The sequence below is a fragment of the Sciurus carolinensis genome, chromosome 13 (assembly GCF_902686445.1).
Source record: "Sciurus carolinensis chromosome 13, mSciCar1.2, whole genome shotgun sequence".
Taxonomy (NCBI): domain Eukaryota; kingdom Metazoa; phylum Chordata; class Mammalia; order Rodentia; family Sciuridae; genus Sciurus; species Sciurus carolinensis.
This window is the reverse complement of record NC_062225.1, coordinates 7365657-7379528: the sequence shown is the minus strand read 5'-3', so window position 1 is coordinate 7379528 and position 13872 is coordinate 7365657. Positions and strand designations below refer to the sequence as shown.

General features: G+C 34.7%; 1 protein-coding gene across 1 annotated transcript in view; it reads left to right on the top strand.

Moving 5' to 3' along the window:
• The window catches only part of Tsga10 (testis specific 10), a 109311-nt gene that overhangs the window by 72838 nt on the left and 22601 nt on the right, over positions 1–13872 (top strand). Inside the window, 1 exon segment of the mRNA XM_047522211.1 lies at positions 1001–1186. Coding sequence (XP_047378167.1) covers positions 1001–1186 — 186 coding nt within the window.

Sequence of the window (13872 nt, the reverse complement as noted above, 5' to 3'; positions counted from 1 at the left end):
GAATACTTGCTAAATAAATGATTGGATAGTATAGATGGAAAAAAATACTTAGAGTGAAATATTATTTATTGCAATTTGGTCATTTTATTTAGCCCAGATTTTTGATAGAGAAATGTGGTTTTTATTAACAGATATGAGAGAAAGAGATCTAGAACTTTTATTAATTATTGAGGTTATAACTGATTTTTTAGAATGAGTTAGCCAAGCCATAAGAATAATGTTTGTTTTTAAAAATAGCCTAACTATGATTATTCAGTGTAGTGTATTATTGTGGGGCTGAATTTTCCCTCTGGAAAGAAAGTCCTACTTCAGTCAATTCATTCATGATAGAATTTTGAAGATTTTTAAAAAACTGGTTCCACATTGTATGTCCAATTTACATGTGGATGCATATTTATGAATAATGTTTCTTGGCATAGCTTTGATATTTTACTTTTGAGCAATTAAGGGCAAATTAGTAGAATAGCAGGCAAAAGTGAATTATAATCCATGATCAAGAAAGTTAAGGCTAGGGTTATGAATGAAAGGCAGGAACCAGACAGGAAATGTTCTAAACCAAGAGAATTACACTTAAGATATGTAAGAATTCAGAAGCTCTGTGCAACCCAGTGGTGGTCATGAGCAAGGAGTACACAGAAACAAAAGTCAAGAAACTCAGAAACCAGACCAGCAAGTGGTCCGTAAACACATGTATGGAAAAGGAGGCCATGAGAATTTCATTTGAACAAAAGGAAATATAAGAACACTTACCCAGGTCCTGAAGGTAAAAGTAAGTAACTTTACTTAAATTTCTAGGGGGATAACTGAGCCAATAATCCTGATCACACTTCCGTTTGTTAACTACAGGATGACCAGTTGGCTAAACTAAGAGTACAGATAGGTTTTCTCAAGGTTGTGTTAGAAATGCTCCTTGTAGCAAGTGGATTCCCAGTGGCCTGGCAAATAATGTTAATATGTATCATATGTTGAGTTTAAAATAATCCCTAAGATTTGCTTTCAGGAATCTGAGAACCGGCAAATAATGGACCAACTCCGAAAAGCCAACGAAGATGCTGAGAACTGGGAAAATAAGGCCCGGCAAACTGAGGCAGATAACAATACCCTCAAATTGGAACTTATCACTGCAGAAGCAGAGAGTAACAGGTTAAAAGAAAAAGTAGATGCCCTCAACAGAGAGGTTGAGCAGGTGTGTTTGGGAAAATGTAATACCCCTGCATCATATTTAAGAGTTTTATTTGACTTTCCATGTATTAAATGTGTACACAGCAGTTAAATTGTTTAAATACTGTGAATTGTGACCTGCACCCACTCTCATTCTCCTCTATTATCTACCTTACAGTGACAATTATCTTTAGCTTTTTTTAATTGAGAAATATTTCAAACATAAAAAACTGTGCAAAAAAGGTCATGAAACAGACATAAACATCCCTACCTTCCCAATGCAAGAGTGCTAACATTTGCCTTTGCTTAGTATCTCTTGCTTCAGAACGCACATTACAGATACCAGTTCTCACCTTTCCCTTCCTCCATCCCTGATTGTTGGTGTGTATGTCTTTCAAGTCAATATGTCATTTGCCAACGACATATAATGTTGTTTGTGTTTTACATTTCTATTCAAGTATTATCATACTGTAGATATCTATCTACAACTTTCCTTTTGATCAACATTGTAATTTTGAAATTTATGTTTTGATACATATAGTGATTTTAGTATTCTCTTGTTTAAATCATTCCCATGTTGAAGGAAATTTAATTTTTTCTATAATAAGGTACTTTGCAGTAAACAACCTTTTATGTTTTTCTCAGCTATATGTCTAAGTTCATGCCTAAAAGTGATTAACTAGATCCAAGATATATACAATTTCAACTCTGTTGTTTGCAAATTGCTCTCTAAGATTTCACTTTCCACCAGAAACCATGAGTTACCATTTGCTCAAATATTAATCGGTACTTGATATTATCAGATTTAAAATTTTTTCATACTTTTGTGTTCCTTTGATTACAAGTCAAATTTGAAGGTCTTGTCACGTTTCCTGGCCACTCAGGATTTCTCTTGGATGAATTTTCTCTTGAATTTTTCTTAAATTTTGCCCATTTTTCTTTTGAGTTACTTATCTTTTTCATATTGATGCATAGAAATTCTCTATACATTCTTTTTTTGTGGGGGAGGGTACCAGGGATTGAACTCAAGGGCACTCAACCACTGAGCCACATCCCCAGTCCTATTTTGTATTTTATTTAGAGACAGGGTCTCAGTGAGTTGCTTAGTGCCTTGCTAAGTTGATGAGGCTGGCTTTCAACTCTGGATTCTCCTGCCTCAGCCTCCTGAGCTGCTGGGATTACAGGCATGGGCCGCCATGCCCGGTTTACATTAATCTTTATATCTGGGGTGATTAATGTTCCCCTAAATTATTTTGACCTTACTTGGCCCTTATTAAACTATCTCAGATGAATTTTAAAATAATTGTGTCACATTCCATGATTTTATATTTTTCTTTTTTTTATTTCCTTAAGACTGTATTTCCCCCTGTTTCTTGGGTGATAGCCCACAAGCTTTGAGGTCATGCTTTCATTGCCATTGTTCTAAATATAGCCTGCTTCCATTTTGACTTTGCTATTGCTGAATTTTTTTTTTTCCAATTTCCAATGTGCAGGGTACTTGTGGTTATTTTTCTTTTTTATTTTTTGCATCTAATATTATTTGTTGCATCTTTTATTTTATTGTCTAATACTTCCAACATCATAATGGGGTAAATTGCCAGTATGTCAACGGTTCTTTTGTATCTGTTAAGACTTGCTTGGTAGTAGGATACACACTCGGTATTTGATAATATTCAACATGAGCTTGAAAAGCCTGTGTGCTCACTTACTGTTGGTAGGTGTTACATGTAATGTGTGCGTATATTAGAGTAAGCTTAATAGTGTCAATCAATCTTATAAGATTTGTATTTTTATCTTTTAACTTCTGGTTTGTGTGTACATGTGTGTATGTGTTTGGGTACATGCACATGCACATGCTTTGGATCAAACCCTCAGGGCCTGGCATGTACTAGGCAAGTGCTCTGCTGCTGAGCTATATCTCCAGCCCCTCTTCAAACTTGTGGAAGAGATGTTAAGATCTTCCTCTGTAATTGTGGATTTGTTTATTTCCTTATGAATGATTTTCTCATTTTCGTTTTATTTTTCAGACTGTTATTAGTTTTGTATTAGTTTGGTATTTCTGTATTCTGATGAAAATACTTTATCATTGTGTAATAACTTGCTCAAATAACATTTTTACAGTAAAGTATGCTTTTGTATAGCAACGTAGCATCTTACCTGTTCGCTTTTTAAGGAACTGTTGGTAGATTTAGTTTTTAAATCAACTGTATTTTGTGTGTGTGTGTATGTGGTGCTGGGGATTGAACCCAGGGCCTTGTGCTTACAAGGCAAGCACTCTACCTACTGAGCTGTATCCCCAGCCCAGCTGTATTGAAGTATCATTTACATGAAGTACAGAAACTCAGCTTATCATCTAATGAGTTTTGACAAACAGCACAAGATGTGGAGCACTCTCATCATCCCCTGATGTCCCTGAAACCCTTTTGCAGTCCTCCATCCACCTCTTCAGGCAACCACTGATTTGCTTTCTTTCACCATAGATTAGATCTGCCTTTTCTAGAATTTTTCATAAATGGAATCACATAGTATACATTTATTTGTGTTTTAGCTTCTTCCATTCAGCATGTTTTTGAAATTCATTCATGTTGCTGCAAATAGTTCATTACTTTTGTTTTTGTTTTGAGATGTGGTCTTGCTAAGTTGCCCAGGCTGGCCTTGAATTTGGGATCCTCTTGCCTCAGCCTCCCAAGTAGCTGGAATTTCAGGTGTGCACCACCATGCCAAGCTAGTTCATCCTTTTCTTTTTCTTTTTATTTATTCTTTAATTATTGGTACATATTTGAATTGTTTCCAGTTTGCACATAATGTTGTTGTAAACATTCTTTCATATGGTAAACATAGGTAGGCATTTCCATTGGGTATATTAATTTTTTCCCTTTGTTTTTAAATTTGTTGATTTTAGATACACATGACAGTAGAGTTTATTTTGATATATTATACCTATGGGAGTGTGACCATTCCAGTTTTGATCCCATTCTTGTGGTTGTACATGATATAGAGCTACACTGGTTGACTCTTCATATATGAGCATAGAAAAGTTATGTCCAATTCATTCTACTGTCTTTCCTCTTTCCATCTCCCCTCCCTTCCCTTCATTCCCCTTTGTCTAATCCAGTGAACTTTTGTATTTCCCCTGCCACCCTCTCCCTTGTTATGGGTTAGTATCCACATATCAGAGAGCCCATTTTGGCCTTTGGTTTTTGGGGACTGACTTATTTCACTTAGTATGAGTCTCCAGTTCCATCCATTTACTGGTAAATGCCAGCAAATGCCAAAATTTCCTCCTCCTTTATGGCTGAGTAACATTCCATTGTGTATATATGCTACATTTTCTTTATCCATTCATCTGTTGAAGGTCACCTAGGTTGGTTCTATAGCTTGGCTATTGTGAATTGAGCTGCTGTAAACATTGATATGGCTTTGTCACTATAGTATGCTGATTTTAAGTCCTTTGGGTATAAGCTGAGGAGTGGAATAACTGGATAAATCATGTTTCCATTCCAAGTTTTCTAAAGAATCTCCATACTACTTTCTAGAGCAGTTGTACCAATAATCAGTCCCACCAGCAATGTATGAGTGAACCTTTTCCCCCACATCCTTGCCAAAATTTATTGTTACTTGTATTCTTGATAATTGCCATTCTGACTGGAATGAGATGGAATCTCAGTCTAGTTTTAATTTGCATTTTTCTAATTGCTAGAGATGTTGAACATTTTTTCATATTTTTTGACCATTCATATATCTTCTTCTGTGAAGTACCTGTTCAGTTCCTATCCCTATTTGTTGACTGGGTTATTTGTTTTTTTTTTTTAAGTTGTTTTTTTTTTTTTTTTTTTTTTTGCACAACCTCATAGATATTATTCAGAAGTAAATTATTTTCCACATGGATCCAACATTTATTACACTAATTATGCCATTTTTCACATCCCTCTCCTAGAATGATCCAACATGCATGCATTTTAAAATATAGATTTACAGACCTTCATCTCATAAATCTCTGGGAAAAAAAAAAACGCATTAGGTGTTTTAATGGGAAAAGCATTATGCTCTTAGTGGTTTCAAGTTCCAGGCGTTAAAGGGAAATGGGCTGAAGAGTTACATCTATCCTTGATAAACTACTTATGCTCACGACATCAAAAGATCCTACAGTGAATACAGTTTTTAAGACAGCCTCAAAGAGAGCTAAACAAATTGTTTGCTGCCTTACTTATGAGTTCATTTTTTTATTGTAAACAATGGGATACATGTTGTTTCTCTGTACATGGAGTAAAGGCATACCATTTATGTAATCATAAATTTACATAGGGTAATGTTTGATTCATTCTGTTATTTTTTCCCTTTTCCCCCACCCCTCCCACCCCTCTTTTCCTTCTATACAGTCCTTCCTTCCTCCATTCTTGCCCCCCTCCCTAACCCAAACCCTAACCCTAACCCTAACACTAACCCCTCCCACCCCCCATTTTGTGTCATCATCTGCTTATCAGCGAGATCATTCGTCCTTTGGTTTTTTGAGATTGGCTTATCTCACTTAGCATGATATTCTCCAATTTCATCCATTTTGAGCTCTTTATGTATCCTGGAGATTAAAGCTTTATCTGAGGTGCAGGTGGCAAAGATTTTCTCCCATTCTGTAGGCTCTCTGTTCATGTTCTTGATTGTTTCCTTTTTTGTGAAGAAGCTTTTTAGTTTGATACCATTCCATGTATTGATTCTTCATTTTACTTCTTAAGCTTTAGGAGTCTTATTGAGAAAGTCCATTCCTGAGCCAATATGATGAAGAGTTGGGCCTACTTTTCCTTCTAGTAGGCACAGGGTCTCTGGTCTCATGCCAAGGTCCTTGATCCACTTTGAGTTGAGTTTTGTGCAGGATGAGATATAGGGGTTCAGTTTCATTGTACTACATATGGATTTCCAGTTTTCCCAGCACCACTTGTTTAAGAGACTGTCTTTTCTCCAATGTATGTTTATGGTGCCTTTGTCTAGTGTATCCCTTTAATTTCTTTATTTTATCTAATGGCTCTGACTAGTGTTTTCAAGGATTATGTTGAATAGGAGTGGTGATAGAGGGCATCCCTGTCTTGTTCCAGTGTTTAGAGGGACTGGATTCAATTTTTCTCCATTTAGAATGATGTTGGCCTTGGGTTTAGCACATATAGCTTTTACTATATATGAGGTATGTTCCTACTATCCCTAGTTTTTTAGGGTTTTGAACATGAATGGATGATGAATTTTGTCAAATGCTTTTTCTGCATCTATTGAGATAATCATGTGGTTCTTGTCTTTAAGTCTGTTGATGTGATGAATTATATTTATTGATTTCTGTATGTAGAACCAACCTTGCATCCCTGAAAGGAACCCCATTTGATCATGGTGCACTATTTTTTTAATATGTTTTTGTATGTAATTTGCTAGGATTTTATCAAAATTTTTACATCTATGTTCATCAGGGATATTGATCTGAAGTTTTCTTTCCTTGATGTATTTTTGTCTGGTTTTGGTATCAGGGTGATACTCACTTCATAGAATGAATTTGGAAGGGTTCCCTTCTTTTCTCTTTCATGGAATAATTTGAGGAGTATTGGTGTAAGTTATTCTTTGAAGGTTATGTAGAAGCGGTCTGAGAGTCCATTTGGTCCTGGGCTTTTTTTTGTTGTTGTTGGTAGGCTTGGGGTTTTTGTTTTTGTTTTTGTTTTTTGGTAGGCTTTTGATGGCATCTTTAATACCATTGCTTGGAATTGATCTGTTTAAATTTTCTGTGTCCTCCTGTTTCAGTTTGCTTAGGTCTCTAGAAACTTGTTGATGGCCTCGTGATACTCTGTTTTATGGGAGTGTAGACTTTCAAAGTAGTTTCTGATTATCATCTGTATTTCAGTAGTGTCCATGGTGATATTTTCTTTCCCATCATGTATTTTAGTGATTTTTCTCTCTCTTTTTCTTCATTAGCTTGGCTAAGGGTTTATTGAATTTATTTACTTTTTCAAAGACTCAACTTTTTGTTTCATCTATATTTTTAAAATTTTTTTGTTTCAATTTCATTGATTTTGGCTCTGAATTTAATTGTTTCCTGTCTTCTGCTTCTAATGTTGATTTTTTTTCTAGGGCTTTGAGATGTAATGTTAGGTTATTTGGTGACTTTCTGTTCTTTTAAAGAATGCGCTCAGTGCAATGAACTTTCCTCTTACAACTTTCTTCCTAGTGTTCCAGAGATTTTGATAGGTTGTGTTATGATTCTCATTTACCTCTAAGTAATTTTTTAAATTTCATCCCTGATTTCCTCTGCTATCCACTGGTCATTCAATAGCATATTATTTAGTCTCCAGAAGTTGGAGCAGTTTCTATTTTTTATTTTATCATTTATTTCTAATTTCATTCCATTATGATCTGGTAGAATGCAAGGTATTACTCTGATTTTTTTATATTTGTTAAGAGTGCTTTATGGCCTAAGATATGGTCTGTTTTAGGGAAGGATCTACACGCTGCTGAGAAGAAACTGTATTTAGTCCTTAATGAATAAAATATTATATATGTGTCTGTTAAGTCTAAATTAATTAATTATATTTATTCTATAGCTTCTTTATTTAGTTTTTATTTGGAAGATCTATCTAGTGATGAGAGAGGCGTTATAGTCATTGTTGTGTTGTGATCTATTTGATTCTTGAGAAGGGTTTGATGTACATAGGTACTACTCTTTGGGTGCATAAATATTTATGATTGGTATGTTTTATTGATGTATAATCCCCTTTAGTAGTAAGAAATGACCTTCTTTGTTCCTTTTAATTAACTTTTGTTTGCGATCTACTTTATCTGATATGAGGATAAACCCCTGCTTATTTATGAGATCCATGTAAATAGTTTTTTTCCCATCCTTTTACCTTCAGTCTGTGGATGTCTTTGCTTATGAGGTGAGTCTCTTGGAGACAGCATGTTGTTGGGTCTTGTTTTTTTTTTTTTTTGCAGTACTGGGGTTCGAACTCAGGGCCTTGTGCTTGCAAGGCAAGCAATCTATCAGCTGAGCTATCTCCCCAGCCCATAGGGTCTTGTTTTTTAATCCAGTCTGCCAGTCTGTGTCTTTTGATTGATGAGTTCAGGTCATTTACATTCACTGTTGGTATTGAGATATGATTTTTATTCCCTGTAATTTTATTTCTGATTTTTAATTTGAATTAGTTTCTCCTTTGATCGACTGTTCTTCTACTGTTGTTCATCCCTTTGCTGGTTTTCACTTTTATTTTTCATTTCTTCTTCATAAAATATCCTATTAAGTATGTTCTGTGGTACAGGCTTTCTAGTTGTGAATTCTTTTAACTTTTGTTTATCATGGAAAGTTTTTATTTCATCATCAATTCTGAAGCTTAATTTTTCTGGGCATATATTCTTGGTTGGCATCCATTTTCTTTCAGAGCTTTATATATTTATTCCAAGACTTCCTACCTTGAGGGTCTGGATTGAGATATCAGCTGGGATTCAGATCGGTTTCCCTCTGAATGTTACCTGTTGCTTTCTTTGGGAGCCTTTAAAATTCTATTCCTTTTTCTGTATGTTAAGTATTTTCACAATAATGTGCCTTGGTGTGGGTCTGTTGTAATTTTAGGTATTTGGGGTCCTGTAAGCCTCCTGTATTGATTTCCCATTTCATTCTTAAGATTTGGGAAATTTTCTGATATTATTTCATTGAAAAGATTGTGCATCCCTTTGGTTTGTATCTCTGAGCCTTCATCTTTCCCAGTAAATCTTAAGTTTGGTCTTTTCATGTTTATCCCACATTTCTTGGAAGTTCTCTTAACATCTTTTTCCCATGATCTACTTTATTTTCTAGATTATTTATTTTGTCTTCATTGCCTGAAACTGTCTCTTCTAAATAGTCTAGTCTCTTGGTCATGTTTTCCATTGAATTTTTAATTTGGTTTATTGATTCTTCCATTTCAAAAATTCAATGTAGTTATAATTTGCTTTTCTCTAATTACTAGAGATGTTGAACATTTTTTCATATATTTGTTGACTGATCATATTTCTTCTGTGGAGTGTCTGTTCAGTTCTTTTGCCCATTTATTGATTGGCTTTTTAATTTTTTTGTGTGTGTTAGGGTGTTTGAGTTCTTTATATATTCTGGAGATTAATGCTCTATATGAGTTGCAGGTGGCAAAGATTTTCTCCCATTCTGTTTATTGAGTAGTATTCCACTGTGTAGTTATATCATTATTTATTTACCTGTTGATGGACATTTAGGTCATGTATTAGTCTGCCAAAGCTGCCATAAAAAAATAACCACAGGCTGGGTTGCTTAAACAGTAGAAATGTATTTTCTCACAGTCATGGTGGTTGGAAGTCCAAGATGACGTGCTGGCAAATTTGTTCCTTGTTCCACAAGGAGCTTCCTTTTCCTGTGTTCTTACATGACTTTTCCCCTATGCATTCCCATCCTTGCACTCTCTTATTCTACTTATAAGGACATCAGTCATATAGGATTAGGACCCCAGCCCACCATTTTTAACCACATGTAACTTTTGGGTGGTTTGGTTAGAGAGACAGTGCTAGGGACTGAACCCAAGGCCTTGCTCATGCTACCCCTGAGCTACATCCCTAACCCTGGCCATTTAACTATAATGACATCTTTAAAGGTCCTGTCTTCAAATTCAGTCACATCAACAGTTAGGACTTCGACATATAAATATGTGGGCAGGACAGGACACAATTTAATCCATAATAAATTGCTTTTAGTTTTTGGACATTATGAATAAAATTTTTGCAAACATTATGTCAAGGCTTTGTGTGCACAAAAATTTTTATTTACCTTGGATAGAAAACTAGGAAAACCCATCACCACCACCCCCCAATTTATGGTAAGTATGCTTAACTTTATAAAAAACTGACAGATGGTTTTTTGAAGTGCTTGTGTCACTGTACATTCCCACTTGGTCTGGGTGATAGTGCTGGCCACTCTTTATCTTCTCTAGTATTTGTTAATAGATGCACAGCATTATCACTTTTGTCATTTTAGCTTGCACTTCAATCATTACAGCTTTTCATATACTTATTGGTCACTATCTTGCCTCTTGTGAAGTATGTTTAAATCAGATATTCATCTTTTATTGGTATATTTGTCATCTCGTTACAGTTGTGAAATTCTTTATAACATTCTAGAAGTTCCTATTTTAAAGTAGACACTTAGATCACTAGATTTAGACCTTTTATCCTTTGTATTATAGATATTTAAACTAGATCAAAATAAGGAAGGAAAGGTGTAGGGGGAATGCCATGAAAATAGAAGAGAGATCAGAGGAATAGAGGAAGGGGTTGAGGAGGAAGGTGGAGGAATGGGAAAAGGGGGAACAGAGAAATGAAACTGACCAAACTACTATGTACATTTATCAATATACTTACATTTATCTATAAAGCACCAATTTAAAGAAAAACTATAAATAGAAGGAAGACCAGTAGAGTAGAAGAAAGGGAATGGGGTGGGAGAAGGGAAGGGAAAGTGGAAATCCTTGGGGCTGAATTGGAGCAAATTATATTCCATGCTTGATAATTATGTCAAAATGAACTCCAATGTTATATATAACTATAATGCACTAATAAGAAAAACAAAGTTACATATTTTCCTCTATATACAGCTTTAGGCAAGGCATGGTGGCACACGCCTGTAATCTCAGTGGCTCAGGAGGCTGAGGCAGGAGGATTGCAAGTTCAAAACCAGCCTCAGCAACTTAGCAAGACCCTAAGCAACTCAGTGAGCCCCTGCCTCTAGATAAAATATTAAAAAGAGCTGTGAATGTGGCTCAGTGGTTAAGCACCCCTGGGTTCAATACCCAGTACCAAAAAAAAAAACAAAAAACAAAAGAATACATACAGCTTTAATTATATTCTGCATTTAGGACTTACTGTTTTGTAATAGCTTTAGAAGAATAATTCATATGCTATACAGTTTACCTATGTAGAGTATACAGTTCCGTGGTATTTGATATATTCATAGAGTTGTGCAGTCTTCAGTACAACCAATTTGTAAACATTTTCATCACTTCAAAAAGAACACTATTCCATCAGACCCCCCCCCCACCACCATTTAGGTCTTTGGTCTATTTTGATTTATTCTTGCACATGGTGTGAAGTACATGGTACAAATTCATTCTTTTGCATATGGCAACATTTGTCCCGAAGACTGTTTGTTCCCCCATTGAGTGAACTCAGCGCCCTTGTCAAAAATCAGTAGATCATAGACACATTTATTTATTCTATACTCTTAGTTCTGTTCCATTGATCTATGTTTATTCTTATGCCAGTACCACACTGTCATAATTGCTATTGCTTTGTGGTAATTTTTTTTTTAAAAAGTATGATTCTTCCTGTTTTGTTTTTATTTCTAAGAATTTTTTGGTTGTCCCTGGGTCTTTTGAGTTTCCATATGAATTTTAGGATCAGATATCCTCTTTCGACAAAGAAGTCCCCTGAGATTTTGATAGGGTTTGTGTTGAACTGACAGTTTGGAACTATGACCATCCTAACAATATCAAGTCTTCTGATACATAAACACAGGATATAGTTCTACTTACTGGATCTTTCATTTCCTTCAACTGTTGTTGTTTCAGGGTATAAATTATGCCTTCTTGGTGTTAAATTTATTCCTAAGGTATTTTATTATTTTTGAATGCTACTTTAGTTGGATTTTTTTTGTACTAGGGATTGAACCCAAGGTTGCTCTACACTGAGCTACATCCCCAGCCCTTTTTATGTTTTGAGACAGGGTCTTGCTTAGTTGCTAAGACTGTCCTTGAACTTTCAATCCTCTTGCCCTAGCCACTGGGATTATAAGCATGTGCCACCATACATTTTTCTTTTTCTTGGTATGGAATTTTTTAATTTTCATTTTTAGATTCTTCATTGCAAGGATATAAAAATGCCATTGATTTTTGTATACTTTGACTTTCTTGTATTCTACAGCCTTGCTGAACTTGTTTGCTAGTTCTAATAGATTTTAATTGGATTTCTTAGGATTTTCAATATCCAAGAACTTATCTGTTAATAGAGATACTTTTTTCTTTTTCCTTTCTAATCTGGATTACTTATTTTCCTTGCTTTATGCCCTGGCTAGAACTTCAAGTACAATGTTTAATAGAAGTAGTGATCTCTACCTTTTATCTATATGATATCCAATCTCCTTCCCTGCCACCTTCTTTCCCTGAGTTTGCTCTAACTTCTACTTATGAGAGAAAACATTCGGCTCTTGATTTTTCTGAGTCTGGCTTATTCCACTTAGTATCATTTCCTCCATTGCCATCCATTTACCTGCAAATGTCATTACTTCATTCTCCTTTATGACTGAGTAAAACTCCATTGTGTATATATACCACATTTTCTTGATCCATTCATCTGTCGATGGGCATCTAGGTTGATTCCATAATATGGCTATAGTGAATTGTGCTGCTATAAACATAAAAATATAAGATAGAGTAAAAGAAGGAAAATGAGAGAGGGGGAGGACAGAAGGGAAAGGCTTGGAAATATGTAATGAATTAAGCAATAGCATGTTATATACAATATAAAAGTACCAAAAAGAATTTCATATATATAATATTATATATATATATTATATATAATATATTTATAACAAATAAATAGATAAATAAAGGAGGTGAAAGGAAGATCAATAGAGGGGAGGAGAGAGAACAGGGGGAGGGAGGAGGGAAAAGATAGAGGAATAGAGGATAGAGGAAAGGGATAGTGGTTGAAATCAAATTCATTGCATGTATTATTTTGTCAGAATGAACCCTAATACTATGTTTAAATTAAAATACTCTAAAAAGTTAAAAAGTAGTAGTGAGAGGGGATATTCCTTGTCTTGGTCCAGACCTCAGTGGGAGAGCATTTAGTCTTTGAATGCCAGTACAATGTTGGCTGTGGTTTTTAAAGATGTCCTTCTTGAGATTAAGCAAACTCTTTTGTCTCCTTAATTTGAAGGGTATATTAATCATGGAGGCATGTTGGACTTTGTCAAATACTTTTTTAAATTATCTGAGATGGCTGTGTGTTTTCATTTTTTATTTTATAGATGTGGTATATTACATTAATTTATTTTCAGATATTAAACCAGTTTCACATTCCTGAGATAAATCCTGCTTGGTCATGATTTTATAACTTTTTCTTATGATGCTGGTTGGTTTTCTAGTGGTGTTGTTAAGAATTTTGTGTCTATATTCCAAAGAGTATCTTGTTTTGTTTTCTTGTAATATCTTGTTTGGTTTTGGTATCAAAATAATCAAACCTCATAGAATGAGCTCCCTTTTCTTTGATTTTTTGTTTAGAGTTTGTATATAATTGGTATTAATTCTTCCAGAAAAGTGGTAGAATTTACCAGTAAAGCCACTTGGACTGGTCTGTTATTTTGTAGAAAGTATTACTAAAAAAATCTCTTTGTTCTTAAAGATCATTTAGTTACTCTGGTTTATTTCCCCTTGTGTCAGTTTAGTAGTTTGTATTCATAGGAATTTGTCTGCTTTATCTCAGTTATTTATTAGCCTGTAATTATAGCATATTTTTATAATCCTTTTTATTTAGTAATATCACATTACAACTACCCCCCTTTAATGTCTTTCTCTTTCTTTCTTCTTTTATTTTTAATATTTTTAGTTGTAAATGGACCAATGCCTTTATTTTATTTGTTTATTTTTATGTGGTGCTGAGAATTGAACTCAGTGCCTCACACATGCTAGGGAA